The sequence below is a fragment of the Plecotus auritus genome (assembly GCF_963455305.1).
Source record: "Plecotus auritus genome assembly, chromosome: 8".
Taxonomy (NCBI): domain Eukaryota; kingdom Metazoa; phylum Chordata; class Mammalia; order Chiroptera; family Vespertilionidae; genus Plecotus; species Plecotus auritus.
Window position 1 is genome coordinate 123,572,291 of NC_137782.1, and position 27,218 is coordinate 123,599,508.

The following is a 27,218-nucleotide window of genomic DNA, read 5'->3' on the forward strand; positions in this document are numbered from 1 at the left end:
AGAGTTAGATAGGAGGCGAGAGTGATGGAGATGGCAACCATCAAAAATGGCAAAGAAAGAAGACCACTTTGGTTTGGGACAGCCAAAACCCATCTATGCCAGTAACAGCTGTGCAACCTTGGAGAATTGCCCGATGATTCTGTGCCTCAGTTGTCTCATGTGCAAAATTAAGGGTTTGGTTTTCTAATGTTTCTTCTGGTTCCTAAGACAATATAGGACTTCTAGGGCATTTCAGGTTTGTTTTCCTTTCAATGAAAAGATGCATCTCAGAGATGAATGACCAGGGCAGGGCTCGAAATACAAAATGGAATGATGCATGTCCCTGTTCATAGGACTTCCTGAAAAGTGCTACCAGTCTTTTGGAGACTGTGCTGTGGTTTCACTGGTTAGTATCTTCAGCTTGAATGCTAAGACCAACCCGGTTACTTGCCCAAAGTTGAACCACCTGGGAGCTTTGGTAATCCAGTTCATTCTTATCAAAGTCAGCATCTGTAACAGAAAAGGCCCACTATTTTCAGTTCCTGAGAGGCACCAATGATGGAGATTCGAAGAGAGGAGTTGGAGATTCATGTTTGCGTATCCCTGCCACTTCCTTGGGCATCACTGTTAAGAAGCTAGGGTTAGCCTAGCTGGTTTGGCTCCGTGGATACAGTATGGGCCCGTGGACTGAAGGGTCGCAGACACATAGGGTTTCAGGCTAGATCCCCTCTCTCACATCAAGTGTTCTCTCTTTCTGTCTCTCCCTCAAAAATAAAATCAAATAAAATTAAATTAAAACATAGAAGAAGGTAGTGTGTCCATACTCATTTTCAGTAGTTTCTCTGCCATCTTTGAGTTGTTTTGTTTTTTAAAGGTGGCCAACAGATCCCTCCCAATAGCAATGCAGACCCTCCTGCCCCAGATGGTTGGTAAAAGAGAGTTGGATCATTGTAAGACCCCCAAATACTCATGACTGTGAACGGAAATCATCAGGCAAAGACCTCTTCCAACTTAGGAGACACAATTTAGTAACAGTCTCAAAGTTTAATTAGGAATGTGTGTATGGAGGGAGGAGGCACCATTATGGTTTCTTTAAACCACCTCTTCTCGGCTCCTCTAGCAGTTCTCCTGGAGCGGGGTGCACCGCAGGGCGCTATGATCCCCACCAGCAGCCTCCGGTGCTACACAGTGAGATCCTTCTCTAGTAATCCACCACAGACCCCAGATCCGTGGAGACTGGGGAAGCCCCAGCGGGATCTCAGGGAAGACTCCCTGTAAACAGACCTACATTTCTGCAGCTCTGGGTCTCAAACCACCAGGACCTGGAAGGCTTCCCAAACCCGCTGCAAGCATCCCCCCACCTGCCACCTAGAAGCCTGGCTGACTGCACAACTCCGGAGCCCACGGGGGGGGGGGGGGGGGAGACAGTGGGGAGGGAATCTTAGCCAAGCCCCCGCAGTCATTGCTTTCCTCTATCTTCTCTCAAGTTGCTTTTCTAAAGCAAAGAACCAAATGTTGATTTCTCTACAGATCCCTACGTATCCCTTACACGTAGGCAGCTTTAAAGTGGGAGGGGGAATATCCCAAAAAGGGAAAGGGGGGAGAAACAGAATAATTCAGTTTCCCACTTGGAAATATCTTACTCTGGACCATGCAACCCCATACCTCCACCAACCCACCCCCTTTTTTGTGAAATATGGGCAAAAACGGTGAAAGTGTTTTCCATTTCATCAAAGAACATATATTACTTTAGTGATTCGGTAAAATGTTGGTTTTATGCCCACCCCTTTTCAATCTGCCCATGTCTGAGGTGCTCCGGGAAGACGCACAATCGTGAGCAGCTTACGACACTCAGTGAGCAGTAGGTGCCTGTGCAAGCTCGCGCCGCACACTGCCTGGCGGAGGCAAGGAGCCTGGGCGCCGCTCCCAGCGCCCCGCGCCCCGCGCCCCGCGCCCCGCGCCGCCGCCCGCCGCCCGCCGCCCGCAAAGCATGAGCGAGCCCGCTCTCCGCAGCCGCCCAGGGCGCGAATGGCAGGCTGTCTCCACGGACTACAAGGTGGCGCCGGTCAGTGGTCCTTTCCAATGACGGACATTAACCAGACTGTCAAATCCTGGGGAGTCGCGAGCCCCGAGTTTGGAGTGTTTCCCCCCACCACGTCACAGTCCGAACTGCAGAGGAAAAGGACGGCGGTAGAAAGGCGAAGCCCGGCTCCGGCACGTAGTTGGGAAACTTGCGGGTCCTAGAAGTCGCCTCCCCGCCTCGCCAGCCGCCCTTGCAGCCCCGAGCCGAGCCGAGCAGCAAAGTGAGACATTGTGCGCCTGCCAGATCCGCTGGCCGCGGAGCGGGGCTGCCTCGGATACACAGAGGGGTCTTCTCTCGCCCTGCATATAATTAGCCTGCACACAAAGCGAGCAGCTGAATGGAGGTTGTCACTCTCTGGAAAAGGGTGGGTAAGACACTTTTTAATTAAATTCTTTCCCGAAGATTTTTTTTCCCTCCCTTTTCTTTGCTGCAGCATCTAACATGGACCAAATCACCATCTCTTTGATCTTTCCGTGGCTGTGAACTTTGTATGCTGCCCAGCTTTCTGCATGCTTAGAGGTGAACGTGTGGCTTTGGGGAGGGGGGTCCTTCTTTATTTCAATATATTTATTTTATTTTATTGCCCTTTTCTCCCCCTCCCCCGCTCCCTCTCCCTCGGAATAAAATATGATGTAGATTTCTGACCGAGCCCTTCCAATGGACATTCTCCAGCCTCTGTGGAAAGATTCTCGCTAATGGATTTCCTGCTGCTCGGTCTCTGTCTATACTGGCTGCTGAGGAGGCCCTCGGGGGTGGTCTTGTGTCTGCTGGGGGCCTGCTTTCAGATGCTGCCCGCCGCCCCCAGCGGGTGCCCGCAGCTGTGCCGGTGCGAGGGGCGGCTGCTGTACTGCGAGGCGCTCAACCTCACCGAGGCGCCCCACAACCTGTCCGGCCTGCTGGGCTTGTCCCTGCGCTACAACAGCCTCTCGGAGCTGCGCGCCGGCCAGTTCACGGGGTTAATGCAGCTCACGTGGCTCTATCTGGATCACAATCACATCTGCTCGGTGCAAGGGGACGCCTTTCAGAAACTGCGCCGAGTTAAGGAACTCACGCTGAGTTCCAACCAGATTACCCAACTGGCCAACACCACCTTCCGGCCCATGCCCAACCTGCGCAGCGTGGACCTCTCCTACAACAAGCTGCAGGCTCTGGCGCCCGACCTCTTCCACGGGCTGCGGAAGCTCACCACGCTGCACATGCGGTCCAACGCCCTCCAGTTCGTGCCCGTGCGCATCTTCCAGGACTGCCGCAGCCTCAAGTTTCTTGACATCGGATACAATCAGCTCAAGAGCCTGGCGCGCAACTCTTTCGCGGGCTTGTTCAAGCTCACCGAGCTGCACCTGGAGCACAACGACTTGGTCAAGGTGAACTTCGCCCACTTCCCGCGCCTCATTTCCCTGCACTCGCTCTGCCTGCGGAGGAATAAGGTGGCCATCGTGGTCAGCTCGCTGGACTGGGTTTGGAACCTGGAGAAAATGGACCTGTCTGGGAACGAGATCGAGTACATGGAGCCCCACGTGTTTGAGACCGTGCCGCACCTGCAGTCCCTGCAGCTGGACTCCAACCGCCTCACCTACGTCGAGCCCCGCATCCTCAACTCCTGGAAGTCACTGACTAGCATCACCCTGGCCGGGAACCTCTGGGACTGCGGGCGCAACGTGTGCGCCCTGGCCTCGTGGCTCAGCAACTTCCAGGGGCGCTACGATGGCAACTTGCAGTGCGCCAGCCCCGAGTACGCGCAGGGCGAGGACGTCCTGGACGCCGTATACGCCTTCCATCTGTGCGAGGATGGGGCAGAGCCCACCAGCGACCACCTTCTCTCGGCCTTCACCAACCGCAGTGACCTGGGCCCCCCCGCCGGCTCCGCCACCACGCTCACTGACGGCGGGGAGGGGCAGCCCGACGGCACGCAGGAACCGGCTACTGTGGCTCTCCCTGGCGGCGAACACGCAGAAAACGCCGTGCAGATCCACAAGGTGGTCACAGGCACCATGGCCCTCATTTTCTCCTTCCTTATCGTGGTCCTGGTGCTGTATGTCTCCTGGAAGTGTTTCCCTGCTAGCCTCAGGCAGCTCAGACAGTGCTTTGTCACGCAGCGCAGGAAGCAAAAGCAGAAACAGACCATGCATCAGATGGCTGCCATGTCTGCCCAGGAATACTACGTTGATTACAAACCCAACCACATCGAGGGGGCCCTGGTGATCATCAATGAGTATGGCTCCTGTACCTGCCACCAGCAGCCCGCGAGGGAATGCGAGGTGTGATTGTCCCCGTGGTTCTCAACCTGTGCGCTACCAAATACGCCTGGGCAGCCGGGCTGGGGTCTCCTTGTCTAAGCTCTGATCCGCTCCTGGACTGAAACTGTAAGGGGATCGCTCCCAGAGACTTGACATTTTAGCTTTATTGTGTCTTAAAAAACAAAAACGAAATAAAACACAACAAAAAACCCCACCCCACAACCTTCAGGATAGTCTATCTTAAATTTCATATGAGAACTCCTTCCTCCCTTTGAAGATCTGTCCATATTCAGGAATCTGAGAGTGTAAAAAGGTACCAATCATTGATTTTTTTGGTAAATGTTTAAAATAAAATAGCATTTACAGTTTTTACAGACTGGAGTAACCTAAATGAATTGTTACATATGTTAAAAGAGAAGCAACAGTTAAAATTTCCTTCTCTGGGGAGTGGGGGTGGGGGGGAGGGAGGCAGGGGGATTGGGGTGGCTAGGGGCCAGAGGGAAGATCCATAAATTCAGAAGCAAAGTGGTCAGTCTCAATTTGAAATATGAAGAAACACAAACAGAGCTTATCAGGTTGATTTTCTCCACCAGACTAAGGACTTAGAAAAAAAAAAAAAGCCATACCCTTTATATTATTTTTAGGGTGTGCAATGCAATCCAACCACTTTAAAGCCAGAGAAAGGTGACTGAAGGCTGAGCATCACTGCTTGGCCTTTAAGGCAGAGATCACTGCAAATAGCTTTTAGAAGGCAGTGCCAGACAGTTTGTCCTGTTAATGAGAAACCTTTTTTGTTTTGCACTTAATATAACCATCTTTCAAATCAATTCAAAATCTCAGCCCCGAATGCCACTGGTTTATATTTCTCCTATGCCTTTGAGTCACCAGACATAGTAGCATTTGTGCCCTTTCTCCTATTCTTTTCTCTGAGAGAGAGCCAGCCTCTCAGCTCTTGCTCTCTGCGGGCTGACTGAGGGGAATGAGACAATTCAAATGTCTGCTGATTAGAGCTGTGCTTTCTGGAGCACATTGCTAAGATTGCAGCAGGCACAGGCTCTCAGCAGGGACAGCACCCTCCTAGTTACTGTGGGGAACAGTCAGAAAAATCCTGCCTCAGGATGGGCAGTGCTTGGTAGCAGGAGAGGTCAGGGGCAGACAGGATGCAGAAGTGATGTGTGTGGGGTGGGGTGGGGGTAGGGGGAAGGTCATCATTTGAATGCTTTACTGAGATGGGGTCAATTTGTTAATCCGGGACAAAAGCTCCCTCTTCTCAGATAGCCTTTCTGTGTAATGCTTGCTTTCCCTGTGTTGTTTCACTTTTTTTCTTGTCGGACCAATGACTGCCCCTTCCCACCCTTCCTAGTTTTCCAGGACCAATTTTGAGATTTAGGTTGTATATTGAAGAGTATCACTTGGTGGGGGTGTGGGGAAGGAGGTGGAGGAGGAGTGTGTGTGTTGGATGGGAGGGGTCTTTCACTCGCGAACAATTTAATGTATGATTGAAATAAACTGTCATGGATGGCAGATGGTGAACACGGAACCAATGTTGTCCATGTCCAGAAGTCTTTCTCAAACTCAGGTGGCTCACCCCTCTGAAGGAGCCTACAGACTAGCATTTTTCTATTTCCCTTCTCTCTCTTTTTTTAAAGAGATAAGTCCATATAGCAGGAAGAGGGTTGGAAAGACCTACCCCACCATTTCCCCAAATGCAAATGCCACCAGCCCCTACCTACAGAGGCACAATCAGCTGTTTGAAATGCAGAATAGCATCACTCTGAGATTTACTTAAACTGTGGACTGGTAGTAGATTTCTGTTCTGCCTACAGAAACCCATATGCTTAACAATACTGCTTCTAAGAGGCCCTTTCAAGAGAAATCATTTACAAATATCTCTGAAAATGTTAAGCCTTGGGAGACAGCCACCTGCCGCCCCCACTCCATACACAGACCAGCTTAGGAAACTTCATCTTGCTTTGCTTGTAATTAAAACATGACATTAGGTCACACCATTTAGACGCGATATTCTAGAAGAGAGGTACCTTGTTTGAGAACTTTGAGGAGGGGGTCTGGCTTTGGTCTAAGCACAATCATTTGGGGCTGCCGTTTTAAAAAGCATGTAACTGGGGGTGGGGGTGGGGATAGCAGGGACAAGGGTTTCTTGGGGATGTGTCTCCCATCTTAAACTCCATTAATGAGGCCTCTCCATAAGAAGACACACAGTTTTTGGAGAGAAAAAAAAATCCCCCAATTCTGGCAATTGAAAGAAATCTAGGATTCCATTGATTTAACCTCCTTATAGGAAAACTACTGGATTTCAGTGCCAAAAGCTGCTCTGATTTGGTGCATTAAGGGCTGTGCTGGTGTGCTTACAGAGAACTCTTCTAGCAGCAAAGCCCTTCTGGCAAACATCTGAACCACAGGTCCCCCTGCCCACTAGAAATAGGGATATTGGAAACAGCAGAGTTTTATCACCTATCCCCAAGGCTTGCTTGCTTTCTTATTTTTTTTCAATATGGCCCCAAGAAAACAGTGAGAAGAAAATCACGCTGTTTTCTGCTGCTGCACCCCGCCCCCGTCCATATGACTAGTTTACCACATACATAGAAGATCTTAAGTCCATGTAAATGTAATGAATGACCACTATAAAGAGGAATCTGCAACCTGAGACCTGGAGAAGGGATGATGGCCCGCTGTGTTCTCACTTGGCCTGTGTGCATCTGTACGTCTGCGTTGTGTGTCTTTGTAGGCAGGTCAATATGTTTCCCACACAAATGGAGGTATTTAGCTCTCATTATTTCATGCCCCCGTGCCTCCTCGTTCAGAGAATGGCAAGGGGGAAGGGGAAGGCGAGAATAAGAGAAATCGGTAGTTTTAACTAAGGTTCTGTGATACTTGAAATCTTTTCTTTCTCAAATTAATTAATCTTTCAGCTTCAAGAAACTTGCTCTGACCCCTCAAAGCAAACTACTGAGCATTTAAAAGAGAATCTCATTTTTAAAGGTGTAGCACCTCTTTTTTGGTTCTTCCCCCAGAGGGTGCTAATCTCATTATCCTGTGCCATCTGAAAAGGATTGAAGGCCACAGTTCAGTTATCTCCTGGGGAATCATGATGAATTAACCCTCCATCTGCAGTACCTTCCCAGCTTATTAAAGTTCAGCCAGAGTGTAGAGGTGTTTCAAATATTTATATAGAAGAAAAAGTCTTTTCAAATGACAAATGACACTCTCACCCCAGTCTTAGCCCTGGTAGTGTTTTAGGTTGTGTTAGAGGGAGCAAGTTAAATGTAACCCAACTTGTGGCCTCGCTCAGGGGAAAGATGTCCCTGACACTCAGGCTTCAGCCCCGATCCTTGACACCAGCTGTCCCATACCCATACCAGGCCCCTAGGACTAAAAAGTTGCCATCGCAAAGGAAAGGTTATTCTGGGAATAAGAAATTGTTTTAATCAATTTTTTATATTCTCCCAAGCTCCTCCAGGTGTGAGTGACTTACCTTTCCTCCCTGCCTGCAGGAAGGCTGACATTTGGTATGACTTAGCATCAACAACACATTTGTGCGGATATGTAAGTGATCAGAAGGGCAAACACCACTTGCTAGTCCTCTCAAGCTTCCTGAGCAACTGCACACAGATCACTGGAGGGCTCCGGGGCCGCCTGTGTTTTGGGATTATATGAATTGATTGCCAGCAACTTGGGTGTCCATTCTATCTGCCACATGGGAGAGGGCACTGGTGGATCACCCATCTTGGCAAAACGAAAGGCATACCCCTCTCACAGAGAACATTACTGAAAGAGCAGGCTTTCTATCTGCTTTGGACAATGGGTATGCCAATGACTTGGGGTAGTCAAAATAAACCCTGCTTATCTCCTCTGGACTGGTGGGGTTATGCTGGCTGACTCAGGTTTGCCATTGATGAAATGTCAAATAGAATGAATACGACTATTAAACAGGCTCCTGAAATATATTTTGACAGAAGTTGAGGAATACACACACACACACACACACAGATGCGCATGCCATGACATAGATATAACCACACACACGTACATATATATTGCTATATATACACATATATCTCCACATATATAACCACACAAATGATCGCATTATATAACTACCCTCCAGCATTAATCACTCCCCTACTTTGTTCTTCTAGGCTTAAACTTGTACTCAGGAAGGGACCTGACAAGTTAGTCACAATTAAGGTATAAAGGACTGAGTGGGCTGCTGGTATTTCCAGGCATTAGTTAATGAATTGGCAGAAGCTTTGCAGGCTGGGAGAGTTGGGCTCTTTTGCCACAGGGGAGTAAGAGCTCCCTGGTGGTAAGAGTGAGCAGATGGCAATGCATTCTTTTGAGAGTATGCTCCTCACTAATGAGTTCCACCTCAGGTTAGGTAACATATATATATATATATATATATATATATATATATATATATATATATATATATATATATATATTATGTTAAAAAAACGCTCTACTCTGATTTTTTTCCAGGGATCCAGAAAGTGAAATTCTTACTCCTCACTAGGTACCATCTTCTAGCCTTCCTCAATTGGACACGATTTTGAAATATCTTTGGTTTTCTGCTCAAAGCCAAGGGCCTGGCTATTATATCCTTAAGGTTTAGTTGGAGATATAAATGAGATGGAGGAAATGAATTAATTCATTGAGTGGTTACTTGGTATGGGAGCCTTATGTAGATTTCAAAAGGTGAGATAGTTCCAGGAACCTTATCTTTACATGAAGAACTGAGGTTTAGAGAGATTAAATACTTTGTGCAAAGTCACCCAGCTAGTAATTGGGGGCCCTGATATTCAGTTTGGTACCCTTTTCACTGCACCCTCTGTCTTCTTACCTTGAATGGTGGTCCCCTTTTCTCCTTTACCAGCAAAGAGCCTCAGACTAGCCTGGCCACAGGGAACAGGCTCACCATATTCATGTTGGATGACTTGGGTGCAGTGTTCGAATCCTGCAATTCTCATGCCTTTGTTTGCTTTGGCTTATGGTAATTGGGCAATATGGACCACTGGCAAGAGAGGAGACCTCTCACAGGCTTCCAGAAGCAGAAATGTCCAGGTAATTACCCATTCCAACCTCTAACTAGAGGATTTTTGACTCAGAGAGTACAAGGTATAGGCAACTATTACGGTTGGGGGTTTATTTACATTTTTTTCTTGGTCATTAAATGGGCTAAGTTTCTATGACTACATGGTTTTCAACCAGGGGCAAAGTTGCCACCCAAGTAACAACTGGTGATATCTGGGAACATTTTTGATTTTCATACATGGGGGGTGGGGGTGAAGCTACTGGCCTTCAGTGGGTGGAGGTCAGGGATCCCTCTAAGCATCCTACAATGCAAAGGAAAGCCCCCACAACAAAGAATCATTTGGCCTAAGTGTCAAGAGTGAGAAACTCTGCCACACAGTCTAAAGCATGAGGCTGTCTAAACCACTGTGCTGGACTCCGGCCTTTCTGACCAGAGCCAGTACAGGTTCACTTAGATCGATTCTTTTTTCCTCCTCCTCCTCCTTGCCACAGAACTGGACATTTAAGTTAAAAAGCTTCGGGTTGGTTGCTAATAAGCAAGAGGACCTGAAGGTAGCACATGCTTCTCAAAGAACACATGGCAGAACTTAAAGTAAGTGGGACAATCCTCGTCAGAACCCTCCATTGACCCACTTTTTTTTTTTTTTTAAAAAGCAGTATCTCATTTAGGTACAGGAAAAAATCAAGTTAACAGTAGATATTTAATTAAGAAGGAAAATGGGACACTTGACATTGCTTTCAGGAGGTGGGCCACCTTTCTGGGTTTTCTCCTTCTCCGACCAAGTCTGGGTTTCCATTTCAAAAATCAATATAGTTAGTCTAGTGAGTAGGTAGACATATTAATCAGGGAAATGATCTCAGACCTTAGAAACAGGATGGTCTAGAGATGCAGGCATTACAAACTGGAATGTATTTGGGGCCAGACCAGCAGAAGTTCATGAGCATATGACATAATGAGGGAATTGGAGAGGTCAGTTCACATTCAAATGGTCCTGGTTGATCAAACACTCTGTAGGCCAGATCAAGTGTGTGCTCTGGGAATTCAGGTTCCAGAACTGAGCAGTGTGGCCTTTAAAGCTGGTGTGTGTATGTGTGTGCGTGTGCGTGTGCATTTGTGTGTGTGTGTGTGTGTGTGTGTGTGTGTATGTGTTTCAGAAAGGAGAGGGAGAGAGAGAAACATAAAGATGAGAGCGAATCATTGATCAACTGCCTCCTGTATGCCCCACACTGGGGATCCAGCCTACAACCAGGGCATGTGCCCTGACTGGGAATTGAGCCAATACCTCCTGGTTCATAGGTTGACACTCAACGGTGCTCTTACTCACTTGCCTTGGGTTCCTTTGGTAAGGTCTTACTGAATGGGCTTTCATCTAGGTATTCCCTAGGAATCTTCCAGTCTGGGCTTCGAATGTTATCATCCCCCGCCCCCACTCCCTGCCAAGAATAAAACACAAAAGAAATGCAGTTGTCAAGCTAGTGTCACTTTACCAGAAAATGAAAATTCCCCTGCACTCCCATTCCCCAGATATTCTGCTTCATTGGGCTCGCCTGCATGGGAATGAGAAAAGGTAGATTAAAAATCCACCCAGCCGAAACCGGTTTGGCTCAGTGGATAGAGCGTCGGCCTGCGGACTCAAGGGTCCCAGGTTCGATTCCGGTCAAGGGCATGTACCGTGGTTGCGGGCACATCCCCAGTGGGAGGTGTGCAGGAGGCAGCTGATCGGTGTCTCTCTCTCATCGATGTTTCTGGCTCTCTATCCCTCTCCCTTCCTCTCTGTAAAATATCAATAAAATATATTTTAAAAAAAATCCACCCAGAGACAAGGCTTCAGAGAAGAGGTGGGCATGCTGGAAAACAGATGAGCAAGCACAGGCATGTGTGGGTGGGAATGTAGGGTTTTCAGAATGTTCAGGAAGATACAAAAGGAAATCCTAGAGAGGATACACTCACTCACACTCACCCACATGTGAGAGCGCAGACACGGGATGTGCTGGGAAGCAGACCCAATTTAAAAAAATTTAAAAATCTGATGAATGCTACTGGGGTAGGGGCTGGGGGCAGAGAAGCAGTACACAAAAACATTTGTACGGGACTCCTAAAATAACTTACTACATTGTGAGTAAGTGGTTACAATGACTATTAGGAGTTCAGAGCCCTTTTGTAAAATGAGAAGGGGGGAGAAAGAGGGAAATATTGAGGAAAATAAAAGGCAAGGTGGGAGGAGAGGGGTAAGAGGAGGAGAGAGGGAAAAACAGAGAAAGAAATAGCAAGAGAGGGATTTTTAAGATGTATGCTTTATGTTGCTCAAATAATCATCATAAGGAGCTGTAATACACAGACTCCACTGCTCCACCCTTTTTAGTCATTTCTTTCTTTATTCTGATCTATCAGGTTGGCTATTTGCTTCTTCTCATTGTAATGTTGGGAAGTCAATACCCTCCTACATTATCAGAAAAACGTATTCATTGTCTAGCTGCATCCTTCTTTCTCTCACTTAGCAAGGAGGGTGCTTCTCAACCCTGGCTGTGCACTGGGACCACGTGGGAGCTTTAATAAATACTGATGTCTGGGTCCCTCCCCAAGAGATTCTGATTCAATTGACCTGGAGTGTGGCTTTGGTGAGGGCATTTTTGAAGCTTCCCAGGTGATCCTGAAGTTTAGCCAAGGTTGAGAAGCAGTGGGTCACAGAGAAGAACCGAAGAGTGCACAGCTCAGCAATCTTCAAGATCCACAAGTCTGGCTGCGGCTTTTTAAAATATATAGCTGGCTGCAGTCTAGACTGTACAGGGTGCGTCTTTAAAAATATATATATATATATATATATATATATATATATATATATATATATATATATTTATAATTGATTTCAGAGAGGGAGAGGCAGAGAGAGATAGAAACATCAATGATGAGAGAGAATCATTGATTGGCTGCCTCCTGCAGGCTCCCTAGGGGGAATCAAGCCCGCAACCCAGGCACGTGCCCTGACTGGGAATGGAACCGTGACCTCCTGGTTCATAGGTCGAGGACGCTCAATCACTGAGCCACACCGGCTGGGCTGGCCGGGGTGAGTCTTGAGTGAGGAAGCCACCACTGACTCCACCTGGTGGGGCTGATCCTGTGAGAAAGATGGGCAAGCAAAGGTGGGCCGGTCATTTGTTTCTGAGCACTCCATCGTTTACAAAGGGCTGTTTACAAAGAATTGTTTTATTTATTTGAATTCTCCCTGACAGTCTCACAAGGCAGACACAGGCTTGTCGCATTTTTTTAAAGACAAGAAGTCTCACACCGGAAGAGGTGAAGTGGTTTGCCCAAGGTCAATGCCACTGCCAGGCCTGGACCCAGAACTGCCTCTTCTAAATTCTGTGTCCTCCCCCCTCTACCACTTCCTTGCCTCCTCTGATTTGTTGTGTCATTATGAGACAGGGCTGGCCCTGCTCAAAACACACAAGTCAGTAAGTCTCCCAGGAGGAGTCCTGGACAATACGTTGTGCCCGTGTTCCTACACCCACTCCTTCTCCATCTGGACAATGTTTGGCATCACAGTCACAGCACTGCCCCCTTGTGTCCCCACCCCTGTCTCATGCCTTGCATTCTTTTCTTTGACACAGCAGCCCCATGAGGCCTCAGAGACATCCAAAAAAATGTCAACTCTTTCCAAATACCTCAGCACCAAAATGTTCCCTTTTTGCTCAGCCTAGAGACAGCAACTTCTTTGCCAGCAACCCTTTAAATTGAATCCGAGTAGAAAACTGAATCTGAGTAGGAGATTGATGGATGGATGGTCTTCACAATTCTACCCATGGGTTTGTGCAGCTTGTGAAAGGATCTTTGTGGGAAATAACCTAAGGAAATTGCACCAATGCTAGAATTTCAGGTAATGAAATAGCTGGGCGATGTACATTTGGACAGGAAATCCATCCTTCTACCCCTCCAATGAAACAATGCAGGCCATTGCTCATGGATAAGACTAGATCTGTCAACAGTGTACAGGGCTTATAATAAAGCCAGGATAAAGACTGAATCTTCCAGGGTACTGTATATCCTTAAACTAGTGTCCTCTTTAAACATCATGTGCTATTAGGTGTTCACCATTAGCATGTTTAACTTTGATTAACAATTCTCAGTATGTGTGTCAGGGACCTCCATCTCAGAGATAGTGAAGGTAGCCGTGTGTAATAGGGAGACGGTGGCAAGTGAGAGCTGGATTGGTCTGCCACAGAAAGGTCTGGAAAAGCCAAGTGAAACACAATTAATAGAACAAATGCAGCAATCTGTCCTCAGCTGGCCAAGGCAATGCTGTCCTTTGTCCCTCAGCTGCAGAACAACCAAGCACTCTGTGATTTTGTCTCACTGTCTCTGAACCTTAGTGATTACTTTTGTGGTGAAATCTGCATTTCCCTGCAATTGAATCGCTCTGTGTGTCTCTGTTTTATTTTTAAAATAATGATCCTTCTTGGAATTCACCCTCACTCCTTCACCTACTGTCCAGAGCATTTTTATCTGAGTTTCTCATATTGATCTTTTTTTGCACACTATTTCAAAAATCATAAAGGAACAAAAAAAATCACTATAGGGAAGCAGTGGAGAAACCACATTGTAATTGAGATGTAACTCAAGGTAACATATCACTCAGAATTTTTTAGTTCTAATTATATTGTTCAACTCACTCAATCAAAGTAACATAGCATTGCTTGTTCAGGGATTAAGTAAATATGCATTGAGTGAAATATAGGACAACTGGACCTGAAGGTGAGGCATTAGCCAAGGTCTAGGTCCACCAGACTGACTGTGGGTGTGATCCATTTATGAAAGGCAACCCTCCCCCACAAGGGAATTGTTTATTATATACTAGTGTCCTGGTGCATGAATTCCTGCACATTGAAAGGAAAATAATTAGAAGAAACATTTTAATATCGCTATTTGTGTCTTGCTAATAAAAAGAAAATAGGGTTCTACTGAGTTTCCTATCTACCTACTCCAGGACTTCTGTGAGGATCAAATGAGATGAGGCATGGGGAAATGCTTCACAAACATTTGGTTAAACTGTAAAATGTTTGCACCTGGCTATAAAGCAAGTCCGGTTCCTGGGCTGAAGAAACTCCAAGGAGGCTAGTCACTAGGGAGAGGAAGTCAGGCGTTGCAACGTGACGTTATTACCCAGCACTCACAGCTACCATTTCTGGGCTGGGTTGTGGGCCACATTTTGCACCATGGGGTCTTGGCAGTGTTGGGTGTGATTTGGTGGGGTGTCACTCCAGGGTGGTGGCATGGCCTGTGTCCCACTTGGGGGAAGCTGAGTGTTGGTTTGTTGGTGTCAGGTCCATGGTGCCATTTATTTTTAAATGGTCAGTGCGCATCATGGCTCCTGCTTTGAGCGTCTGCCCCCCTGGTGGTCAGTGCATGTCATAGGTACAGGTCGGACAGACAGACATGTAGCCATATGTACTTAGTAGGTGCCTTGCTAAATCCTTAACATTTTCTCAGTTAAACCATGCAACAAACCTTCAACCCTCCTTGTCTAGAGAAATATTAATGTGCTTATTTTACAGGTAGATAAACTGAGGTTTAGAGAGGCTCAAGGACTTGCCCAAAGTCACTTACCCTAGTAGGGAGTGTCAAGCTTTGACTCTGGAGATAACAATGCTTGGGTTCAAATTCTGAGGGAAGTCGCCAAGTTACTTAACTTATACTGATCCTCAATTCCTTTGTCTATAAAATGGAGTTAGGATTGTTATGAGAATTAAATAAGCTAATATTAAAAAATTAAATAAGTTATTCTTTTCAAAATGCTTTGAACAGGCCTGGCACAGGTAACTGTTAGATAAGTGTTTTTGCTTGTTTGTTTGTTTTTTAATGAAAGGTAAAATAACAAAGAAACAAAAACCAGGTCACACAGCCAGGGAGGCTCTGAGCAGAACAGGGCTGCTGACTCCAAGGCCATGTGTCTTCTGTGATACCATGAGATCCAACCCTCTGGGTTCCTGAAGCGCTGGGTCTGCAAGGAGAACCTAAGGAGGCACACTGATGTCGGAGGGCCCACGGGCACATGTGGCTTCCTTCGTAGCTTTGCAACTGGCTCAGGCCTGGCCTCTCTATGGTCATGTTTGACTTTGTTCTGGTTGTTAATTGGTTTGGCTTTACCACTGAGGTCAGGCAGCCTGGTGAATGCACCCATCGCTGGAACCCGCGTGTGCCCGGGCTCACACATTCATGCCACCGGTGCAGGTTTGGCACCGTCTTCCAGTTTCCATAGGAACCCACAGGCCATGGCCCAGCTCGAGGACGCATTGCTCACATGGGGCTTTGGTGAGATGGCAAACCTCATTTCCACATCGGAGCTATTTGCTATCTGTAGGCAATTCCTGAAGGTGCAAAGCTGCTACACAGCGTGCGATTGTTATCCAGCTCCCAGACTCTTATTTAATATCGGCAAGATGAAATCATACTGGCCCCCGGGACACTCAGCATACATCTTCAGCTGTAACAGATTTGCTGGTGTTTACTGAACAATGTTTCTGCTCTGTGCACCAACAGCTCCAGTTTGGTGCTGCGCAAGCTAAGAGACAAAAGAACATATGGGAGCAGGGCTCTCTCATTGGGGACAGGGCTCAGGCTTCCAGAGGCAGAATCCAAGTTCCCGCTTTGCAGCTGATTTGCTGCTGGCACTTGGGCGAGTCAGTTGCAGCAGTCCAGGGCTTTCCTCTCTCTTCTGTGTCTCTGGCTTTCCTTCTAGTTACTCAATTTGGTAGGCAGGGTGTGGAGTTAAGAAGGGGAAGGAAAGTTGGAGTCATTTCCAATACATTCTCTTTTTTATTACTTATCAACAGGTAAAGTTATGAGCTCATCCAACTTCCACCCTCCCTAGAGATGTAGCCAGCACCACACACACAGACTGTTTGGTCAGAGGGAATGCACTAGTTTATACTTATATATACTTATATTTAGCCATATATATATATGGCTAAATTAGATATTTAAGGTCAGTCATTTCCAAGCCACTGCCCGTTCCTTGTGATCCACTCATGGAATGATTGGAGAATGCTCTGCCCTGGCTTAGGACAGGTACAATGGGCATGCTTTCGCCAAAGTGAAACCCCAGCACAGGAATCATACTACAAGGGAAAGCTGTAGCTATACGGAAATTGAGGACCCCCTTCTCCTTCGTGTTTTGTGTCTTTGGTGACTTGTTTTCTGTTGGTTTGTTGTTTTTCTCCCTTTCCTTCTTATCTCTATCCTGTCTCCTTTGCTACCTGCCTTCCTTTCTTTCTGCTTTCTTCTCTTCTTCTTCTGCCTTCGTTTTTTTTTCTTCATTTTATTTTAGAGAGGAAGGGAGAGGTAGAAAGAGATAGAAACATCAATGATGAGAAAGAATCATTGATTGGCTTCCTCCTGAACATCCCCCGCCCCCTCGTGCCCCACTGGGGATTGAGTCTGCAACCTGGGCATGTGCCCTGACCAGGAGTCAAACCATGACCTATTGGTTCACAGGTCAAGGCTCAACCACTGAGCCATGCTGGTCAGGCTCTCCTCTGCCTTCTTCTAAATATTTTTTACTGAGTTTGTAGTTATGAGTCACACTATGCATTCTCAATGGGAGCAATACTGAACCAAGAGGGTAAAAACTGGTGCTTGGGAGGGCAAAAAAAAACTCATTTGTGTGTCTAAAGCATAGATAAACACAGAGTATATAGTATGTAAGCAGATATACAACAGAACTGTATTAACATTTCAGAGTGAGGGGGCAATAGGGAACATTCTCAAAATATTTCTGTTGGGGCAGGGGATAAAAAATGTTTGAGAAACACTGAGACAAACAATGATTAACCTGGGGAAGTGACAACAGCAAAAAGTTAAAGCACCGTGGCAGGTCACCAATTTAAGAATCTGAAAGGTCAAACAAGGTCTAGTTCCTCGATACTGCAAAACTGGCATTCAGAGATTATTTGAAAAGCCAAGTTTCATTTGAGGAGTTTGGTCTTATCATCCCCTCTTGTGCTCAACACCTCCCACAACTGTCTTTGTCTGGAGGCTTCATGATGTATTAGAAAAAAAAAAATCTATTGGCTATGGAATTAATAGGCACAGCCCTGGTCCTGGCTCTGCCATTTACTGACATAGATAAAACACCACCTTTCTGGACCTCAATTCCCTTGCCTGTAAAATTCAGAAACAATGCCTTTTCAGCCTGTTTCACAAGAATCTGGTAAGGATCAAACGAGATAATGTAAGCGACAACTTCCAGAGCGGTGGGGCATGCAAAGATTTAAGCAGTGGATGGAGGAGGTGGTGACGTGTGGGTTGCCACCCACACAGTGCAACTTCAGAGGACGACATGCTTCAAATTCTCCTCCACAGGAGCTGAAATTCCTGCTGTTAGTCACTGCTCCGAATTAAGTCCCTCATGAGGCCTCTGTTGAGAGCCTACGTAGCAGGAAGGGAACTAGATTGTTGGCTTGTGGGAAGGGCCCCCCCTTGCACTTGACTTTGTCCCTCACCATGGAGCACAGAATCTGACCCCAGTGGGTCGAATGACCTTTAGGCAGGTAATCATTTCAGCTCTCTGAACCTTGGCACCCTTATCTCTCCAATGGCCATATCAGTGGCTGCAGTGTAGGTTCCTGGGAAGATGATCAGAGATCACATATGATGGGTCAGCCACAGTGGTAGCTGACAGGAAGTTCTCAAGTAATGTTAGTTCCAGCCCCATGTCATCAACATGTAGTAACACATTGTGTTTATACAAACAGAGAAGGAGAGAATTCAAAGGCCTTGGAAACAACTACTTTCTAGAAATGGATTCTGAGATGTGGCTATAAGAGGTTAATTTAAAGAGAATGTTGCCCAGTTGGTGTGGCTCAGTGCTTAAGCATCAACCTATGAACCAGGAGGTTATGGTTCCATTCCCAGTCAGGGCACATGCCTGGGTTGCAGGCTTGATCCCCAGGTAGGGGGGCGTGTAGGAGGCAGCTGATCAATGATTCTGTCTCATCATTGATGTTTCTATCTCTCTCCCCCTTCCTCTTTGAAATCAATAAAAAAAAATTTTTTTTTAAAAAGAAGGAGGTTACAAAGATCCCTTCACAGGGGTGCTCTGAGACTTGCCTCAGGTGATTGCTTTTATAAAAGTGTATTTTTCGAAATAATATTTCTCCCCAGTTCTGCCAACAGATTCGATCTCCAGTCCTCTTTCTCTAAGCAAGCCTCTCCCCACAGCATGTACCTGGTAGACGCCTGGAAGAAGGTAGGTGCAGAAGTCGACCTTGGTTCAATTATAACCTCTTATTACAGCATATCACCACCGGCGCAAGTGCAGGGGTTGCTCTTTTGTGCCCCCCCCCGCCCCACACACAGGCTCCTGCTGTGGTCCCCTATCTGTCAGCCGATGAGACACAGAGTTCTCGGACCCCACAGCCCAGCAGCCTCTGACTGCAGCAAAATCCAGGTACACACTCAGCAGTCTGCTGGGCTCCACCGGTTTACCTGGGGCTACCAACCCCCGGAGAACGAGGATGAAAGCAGATGGGAAAGAGGGAAAGGGTCTGCTTGTGTTTTTATTTTTACCAGGCTCAGCTTTTCAGGGGATGCGGGGAGGGGGGGTGGAAGAAAAGAAGACTCATGCTCCGAGCTGGTGCCCTGCCAAGCTTCCTCCCTCCCTGGCTAGTCCAAGCACTCCACCGTCTGTGCAGACTGTATAACAGCAATTTCTGGAAACACACACCGAAGTCTGGGCCAGTCCAGAGGCAGTGGATTCCTGCTATCTGCATGGTGGGGTTTTACTTTCCACCTTAATTCTTTTAAAAACTGCCAGCTCTTGGAAGCACATCTGTTATGGACAGCTTCTGTTCATAAAATAACTGAAAGCTTCCTCTCTAGAGAAATCCCCACATCTTCTCTATAGTCCGGTGCTTCCACTGACAGTTTGACTCACAGAGTCAGGCTGCGGCAAATATTAAAGAATATTAATAAAAATGAGATAAAACACTGACAGATCTTCCCTCCCCCACCCACAATTTTGCCTTTCTCACTACTCAAATGTATCTTGACAGGAAATTTACTTCTCTGATCCGCATCATTTCCCAAAGCAATTTTCCAACAGCAAACATAAATTTGTGGTGATTGCTAAGAGGTTTTCAATCCCTGGGCTAAGGAGGCCACGGAGTTTCAACTTTTCGTCTCACCTTCAGGTAAACACCCATCACCTGGGACATGATCTTACTGCCGGATGCTGGGCAGCAGCTAAGGCGGAGAGCCTGGAGATGAGCTTGTAGGATTCCAGCATAAATGGGCTTGGTGGGGAGAGATGGTTTGTATATCAAGTCCAAATCTTCAGATGGTAATGAAATCATTAAATAAGAAAATAATTGCCTGAGCCCACACAGCTGTGTTCTCAGATGGCACATGGCACTAAGCAGACACAATGCCTTTCCATGGCACTGAACTTTGACCTGGTTACCACAGATCACATTATTCCTAGATTGGAGGTGGGAGTTGAGCACATGTCCTGAGATACACTGCGTGCTCTTCTTTGTGTTGTGTCTGCCGTAGGACTCTAGAAATCAGAATGACCATCATTAGTAACCCCTCCTCATCATTACTTTTGGTACAAATAGATGTTACCACCAAAGTATGTTTTGACCATTTACACAGTGAATCTCCTTTGCAATGCTAGTTTCTTTTTTTAAAATATATTTTTATTGATTTCAGAGAGGAAGGAAGAGGGAGAGAGAGATAGAAACATCAATGATGAGAATCATTGATCGGCTGCATCCTGCACATCCCATCCTGGGGATCAAGCCTGCAACCCAGGCATGTGCCCTTGACCAGAATCAAACCTGGGACCCTTCAGTCTGCAGGCCAGTGCTCTATCCACTGAGCCAAACCAGCCAGGGCCAGTGATATTTTCAATCGAGTAGAATTCAGTCTATGGACCCAACTAGATGGAATCACATAAAGTAATATATGTGACAGTACTTTAAAGTGGTAAGGTTTGATAAAAACATTTGGCACTGTTACAGTATCTTCCTGCTGTGTCAAACCAACCCGCAGATGCTGAAGTCATTTGTATTTTCCTCCATATTCCCAGGCCTTCTCTGTCTTTTCCTTTCTTACATACTCATTCACATTTTCATGACAATATAATATCTAGTTCAAGTTCTAAAGACATCTAAGAAGCCTTTCCTGATGCCTTCAGTTCATGGTGGTCCTCCCTCTACCACCACAGGTGTTACAACATTCATGGACTTTGGCATCCATGTTTGTCAGGCTGGGCTGCTCCTGCATCTTTTTTTCATTGCCTATAGCAGTGGTCGGCAAACTCAGTCAACAGAGCGGCAAACCGCGGCTCGCAAGCCGCAGTTTGCCGACCACTGCCCTATATTATTAATTTACTTATATACCACACATGTATGTCTTGTGTCCCATCATATTCTATTCATGGTCAGGAGACAACTATTTGGACCAGTTCCATTCAGTTAGTTTCTAGGCACCACTGATAAAGCAAAGAGAGCAAGATAGGGCTCTGCTCTCAAAGGAATTATAAACCAGTAGGACAGGTACAATGAACACACTTATGATGACAACAAAAGGTGGAAAAAGGTGCATACTATAACACAGGTGTATCAAAATCCTCTGAGGGTTTTCTCAGTTCAGGGAATGGGTGGGAGGAAGAAGAAAGCTTGATAAACAAGATGGTCCATGCACTGGGTCTGGTTAGATGGGTGGGATTTGACAGGCAGAATGGAAGGAAAGGGCCTCTCAAGAGAATAAATCTGTGACCTGAAGTAGTGCAGAGGCAGGCAAGTGAAAGGGAAGCATTGGCCAAGTGCACTGGCAAGGTGCTCAACAGCATATCATGATTTGGTGAGTTTTAGGTGGATACTTAATCAGCATGACCATCTAGAATCTAATTTTATTCAGTTTCAATAAGAAATGCATCCTATTGCTCACAGGATGAGTTAGTGAGCAAACAACTTAACCACTTTTATATTCTCCCCCTATACTCATTGTTAAAAGGAGAATAGACTCCAGGGATATGTTTCCTAAGGCTTCGTAAGGGGAGATTTTGCAGAATCATTATTAAATAAGAGGAAGCAATATTTGAAGGGGGTCACTGGAACACCCAGAGCAGAGACAAGTTTTGAAAGTGATTTTTGAAGTGGGAAGAGTAATATGGTTGCAACCTGAAGGGACCTGGGGAGGTGGCAGAATCTCACAGGGGAAGAAGGAGTCTCCAAAGGAGGCTGGGTCATGGGCACCTGTGGGTCCAGCCTCAGAAAAGGCTCCAGTGGCCAAGCATATAATGAAACAGCAGTTCTAGCTGGCTTTCAGGAACCATGTGGACAGAGACAATGATCGGGTAAGTGGAGGTCACATGGCCTGAAGATCATCATTAATGGGAGTTCTGGATCAACATAAGGCCTCTAGGATCAAGAAGGTTTGGTCTGGTATGACAATCCTTATAGTGACTGAAAGTTAATTTCCCTGGTAAGAGAAAAAACTATAAGAAGATTAGATGCAATTTTATAATAAAACAAAAGGCAAGTGAAATATTTTCACTCCTGTTGTGCTGTAAATTTTATACCCATTACATTGACTTTTATCTACAAGACATGCAAACAGAGTGGCTAAAATGGTACTGGCATTTTTTATAAATTTGTGTTTGAAGGGTCATCAGTCAGGAGACCATTTAATTCCACCTCAAACTTTTAGTGTGTGATAAATATCCCTGAGAAGACCCTGATTTGCATGCTCACTAGGGGTCTGGCTTATCTGAGTACCCAGTGGGCCCACAGGGGCAAAATAAAGGGATATGCTGGGATTAATGACTGGGTCCCCAAACTATGACCCTTGTTAGAAAGACCAGAAGCAAAAGTGACTATCAGCCTCTCCACAAATGCCCTAGAAACAGAGAAATCACTCTGAGATAAAAGTGTCAAGGCACCCAGGTGTGGTCTTGGGGCACTGGTTGACTGTCATCAGAAATGTATACTTTTGAGTATGACACTGGATGCCCTCCTCAGTGTCCCTAGAGCCAATCTGAGAATGAAAATTATAATAAGAGAGATGTCAATGTGGTAGATGTAGTTGGCAATCTACCCAACAGCCATTCCCCATCTTCTTTGTCCATGACGGCAGTATCTGTTGCCACGATAAAGACTAAAAAAGCCATAGGCCAGTTTTGACAGCATCCCTGAAGCCATGGCTGACAAGTAGGATGAATGTCTCCTGGAAAACATCTCAGTAATATTTTATTCCCAGAAAAAAAGTGATGTCTAGGAGGAAATGTCCCTTCTGGTTGAGCCATGAACAGCCATCCTGAATGAACAAGCACAAAGGTAGGTGAGGGAACAGTGCTGAAAGAAATAGGAGACTGGGTATCTGATGACACTACTATGTCCCGGTGTCCAGCCTGTGACATCCACCTCTAGACCTATTGCTATGTGAGATAATGAACAACTATTGTTCAAGTCATTGGGAAGTGAGTGATTCTATTACCTGCAACCATAAGCATCTTACATGATCCAAATAAATTGTAGATGGAATGGGGTGGAGACAGGAGTGTTTACAAAGCAAAACCCTAATGTTGAACTATTAAGGATCCAGAATAAAAATGATATCTCTGAATACAGGGCTGAATCCTCCTTTGCCGCTGTGAGGATTTCGAGGGATTTTCAGAGATGATGAGAAGAATGTGGTTGAAGGTCAGAGACGATGGAAGAAATAGTGTTAATGGTTTCACAACAGTGAAAAGGCCAAGCAATGAAGAGACAACTACACTGAAGAGAAACGAACACTGGAGAAGAAACTGATTAGGGCCACTGCATAGCAGAGTGGAGGGAGGAATGGCCACCACTTCTGTACTGCTCAGGCTTAGTCACGGGAAAGGAAAGGCTGAGGAACTACTCTGGACAGGGACCAGAGCTGAAAACTATTGCCAACATCTTTGCAATTGTTAACCTTCATCCTTGAGTGTCCACATTGAGAGTGGGTGGCCTGGGAAGGGGCTCCTTTTACTTTCGAAGGCGAGTAAGATCTGGGAGCATTGTACTGTCTAGAGTTAGTCCTCCCTAACTTTCCAGTAAGACAGCTTGTTATTTTTAAATTCAATTGTTAATTCTCCACTTTCATCTTCAAAAAAAAAAAAAATAGAACTCTTTATTAAGACATTAAAATCATTCAGTAAGAACTTGGATAGTCCCACTGGATTGACAATGCCCCTTGCCGTAACTCCCATTGAAGCATGAAGGCAGAATCCCTTCCACCGTGTTGCCATGAATACCATTATTCCATTCATACTCATTGTGTCATGCTGAGGGAAATTGAGACAATGCAAGTGCAAATACCTGGCATGAGGCCTAGAATTAATCACTCAATAATTATTAATGGCCAGCCCCTTCCCTTTCCCTACTGCTCTCCCTCTCCCCACTTCTCTTTCTTTCTGACTCCTTCCTTTCCTTCCTTTTTCTCTTTCCCCACCCTCCTCTGTCCTTTCTTCTCAGTGAATGCCCAGCATATGCAGTGACTGGAGAAATATCCTCCCTGCGTAGCTATGCCTCCAGCTCTTCCCCCTCACTTCCCAAACACAAACTCCCCAGCTTCCCCCAGCTGCAGTTGAGGTCAAGGGGAGGTGGATACAACCTGTCACCATCTGTTGTAACTCATGAAATATCTTCCCACTGAAGCAATGTCATAAAAGGGGGGTACTTCCCTAGCCTATCAAACAATATTCATGAAAATCTAATTTATACATTTTCAAGTTTCATCTCTGGGGTTACACTTGTGAGGTTACTATCTCTGAATGTAGGTCTCACATGTCAGTTCTCTCATTACTTGCCCTTTGATTGTTTATACTCCTTAGAAAAATAACTTCTTAAAACTATTTAATGACACATTTTTGTGATTAGAGCCCCAATCTTATGTCCTCTTACTTAAAACTAACTTGTGTATTTCAGATAAAAACCATTTGTAAAATGCTCACTCCCATCTCTCGCCTTCTTGTTTGTCACATCCTCAAAGACTTTAGATCACATAGATTCCCATTTATTCAGAAGCTGCCCTTTTGAGCTCCAGTAACTTCATCTCCAGAAGTGGTTCACTTAATAGTCTTGCATCCAACATGCTGAATGGACTTAGTCTTTGAATTTCCAATGTGTTCATAACCCTGGCCTGGGCCTTGGCAAAGCACTGTCTTAGCAATGCAGACCTGAACCGGTACTCAGGAACGTTTCTGCATATAACTCATGTATAATTCATCTCTGGCCACCCTGGAGGTCCCAAACCCCCTTGGATCAACAGACCCAGGGGCAGCATTTTAGCTAAGAGCCAATAGCATTTTAAGACTCTCTTGAGAAGGCAAAGAAAAATGATGGTGCTTCTGTGTAGCTTTTCAAAACGAAACGTTTCAAGGAGGAAAATCCACTCACCCAAGGAAATAAACAACACTCTGTGTTCACCGGATGCCTTTCAGGGATATCTGAGAGTTCTTAACCAGTGAAATTTTGCTCTCTGTTTTAAGAGGTAAAAAAGAAAGGAAAGAGGGAAGGTCAGCCTAAGACTAGGCACTCCACTGCTATGTGAAGTGACCTTGTGCTGAAATATTTCATCTAAATATATGCTTCCCCATAGGGCTCAAACCCAGGTAGATGCTTATGTTTTTCTTGCATCACTCAAGGCTCCAGATCTTAGAGCAGGGGTGGGCAAACTTTTTGACTCGAGGGCCACAATGGGTTCTTAAACTGGACCGGAGGGCCGGAACAAAAGCATGGATGGAGTGTTTGTGTGAACTAATATAAATTCAAAGTAAAGGAGCGGAGGGGAGAGCAAGAAAACCCTCCGCTCTTTCGGCTCCGCTGGCCGGATAGAACAGCTGAACGGGCTGGATCTGGCCCACGGGCTGTAGTTTGCCCACGGCTGCCTTAGAGTGATATGCATACCCTCACTTGAGTGTTGACCTCCCCAGGGCAGTGGGTGGACAAGTGAGCAGTGGACAAAGCTGTAGCCTAGAGACAAAGACCTGGGTCCATCCCCAGTGGTACCTCAGGTGGGGTACCTCTGAGCAATGAAAACCTTCTGATACCTCCCAGTCCTGGAGCATAGGCTGGTACCAGTAATCATAATCCATTATTTGTTTTCTTTTTTAAAAAATATATTTTATTGATTTTTTTACAGAGAGGAAGTGAGAGGAATAGAGAGTTAGAAACATCGATGAGAGAGAAACATCGATCAGCTGCCTCCTGCATACCCCGCACTAGGGATATGTCCACAACCAAAGTACATGCCCTTGACCGGAATCAAACCTGGGACCCTTCAGTCTACAGGCCAACACTCTATCCACTGAGTCAAACTGGTTAGGGCAGTGGTTGGCAAACTCATTAGTCAACAGAGCCAAATATCAATAGTACAACGATTGAAATTTCTTTTGAGAGCCAAATTTTTTAAACTTAAACTTCTTCTAACGCCACTTCTTCAAAATAGACTCGCCCAGACCGTGGTATTTTGTGGAAGAGCCACACTCAAGGGGCCAAAGAGCCGCATGTGGCTCAAGAGCCGCGGTTTGCTGACCACTGGGTTAGGGCATGTTCTACCTTAGAATTACAAAGCACTACAGCTTACATGCATGATCCCATTTGATTGGCTCAGCAAAGAGGTGAAGGGAGGAAAGGAAAATACATACTGTTTGAAATCCTACAAGGAGATAGACCCTGACATTGGCATTTATAGAACCTTACGTTATTTACTTCTGATAAAAACAATACTTAGGTAAGTATTGTTGAACTAATAAGAAAACTGAAATTCAGAGAGAGTAAGACAAGGCCTACCATTCCACAGTTAATACCATTCTTCCTAATCCAAATCTGACAAAAATGTTCATTACAAAACAGATGGGACAATCTCCCACTTTCATTAGGCAACTCTCCCAGGGGACCAGGTCATGACAGAAATCTCAGTGTATTGACCATCGTGTCTCACTTGGACAAGATAAAGTACAAGAATCCTAATGTGATAAAATGTTAGAGTCTATTAAAATCCCCATGCCCACAGAAATAGACTCTATTGCTTCAATTTTTTTTGTTTCTTTGAGTATTCCATTCCATCTACTTGTGGTGACATCAGAGCAACAAGCTGTGTAAGTTTTAAAAGAGATGAAAAGCAAATTGTAGTACTGTAAAATGGTATATATCACCACTGAAAGATACCTTCAAATCACAAAATCCAATGCCCTCATTAAACAGACGGGGAAGCTAAAGTCCCTATAGGCAAAATGGTTTGTCTATGATCACTGGGAGAATAAGTAGCAGGGTCAGAAGTAGATGCCACAGTCAAGCCAGTGCCTATCCTGGAGATAGTATTCAACTCATATTTACAGCAGAAAGAGACAAATGGAAGAAACTGAACTCTCTGGGGTAAGTCTGGTACCTTTGATCTCGGTTTCACACTCAGGCATGGACTGCTGTAGAGGCGGACAGGCCTTACTTGGAGGCCTTCCTCTGTTTCTTTTGCCCAGATGGGGCATGAGACTATCAAGGCCATTTCAGTTAGTGATCTTTTCTCCAGCTTGGCCATTCTAGTTGCCTGCCACTTTTCTATCTCCTCCTTCAATGGGTGATAAACACAAATTCAGCCTCCAACACAGTACTCTATCCTTCACTACTGTCTTTAAAATATATATATATTTTAGAAAGAGAACAATAGCCTGGGGTAGATTACAAGCTTAGCTATTATTTTTCACTCCCACTGCATCCTTGACCTTTGACATTGCTGTTCCACACCAATCCTGGACTGTTTTTGGCCATTGAGACAATAGCAAACATGACACAAATGGAGACTTAGAAAGCACTTGCACAATAGGACATGTCCTATGTTGCTC

At 45.7% G+C, this 27,218-nt stretch overlaps 2 protein-coding genes across 6 annotated transcripts in view; one reads left to right on the forward strand and one right to left on the reverse strand.

Annotated features, from left to right (window-relative positions):
• Window positions 1-27,218, reverse strand: part of CTNNA2 (catenin alpha 2) — a 1,121,468-nt gene that overhangs the window by 363,918 nt on the left and 730,332 nt on the right. The gene's annotated exons all lie outside the window — the stretch shown is intronic.
• Window positions 1,841-4,670, forward strand: LRRTM1 (leucine rich repeat transmembrane neuronal 1). 2 transcript variants are annotated; one of them, XM_080684860.1, is made up of 2 exons: window positions 1,841-2,426; window positions 2,699-4,664. In XM_080684860.1, the coding sequence occupies exon 2, from the start codon at window positions 2,758-2,760 to the stop codon at window positions 4,324-4,326; it is 1,569 nt and encodes a 522-aa protein (XP_080540986.1). In that variant the 5' UTR covers window positions 1,841-2,426; window positions 2,699-2,757; the 3' UTR covers window positions 4,327-4,664. The 2 variants fall into 2 exon arrangements, with proteins under 2 accessions (XP_080540986.1, XP_080540987.1); XM_080684861.1 differs by having other exon boundaries at window positions 1,870-2,581; window positions 2,699-4,670.

Coding starts and splice junctions, on each gene's coding strand:
- LRRTM1 (XM_080684860.1), top strand. CDS start 2,758: ATGGATTTCCTGCTGCTCGGTCTCTGTCTATACTGGCTGCTGAGGAGG.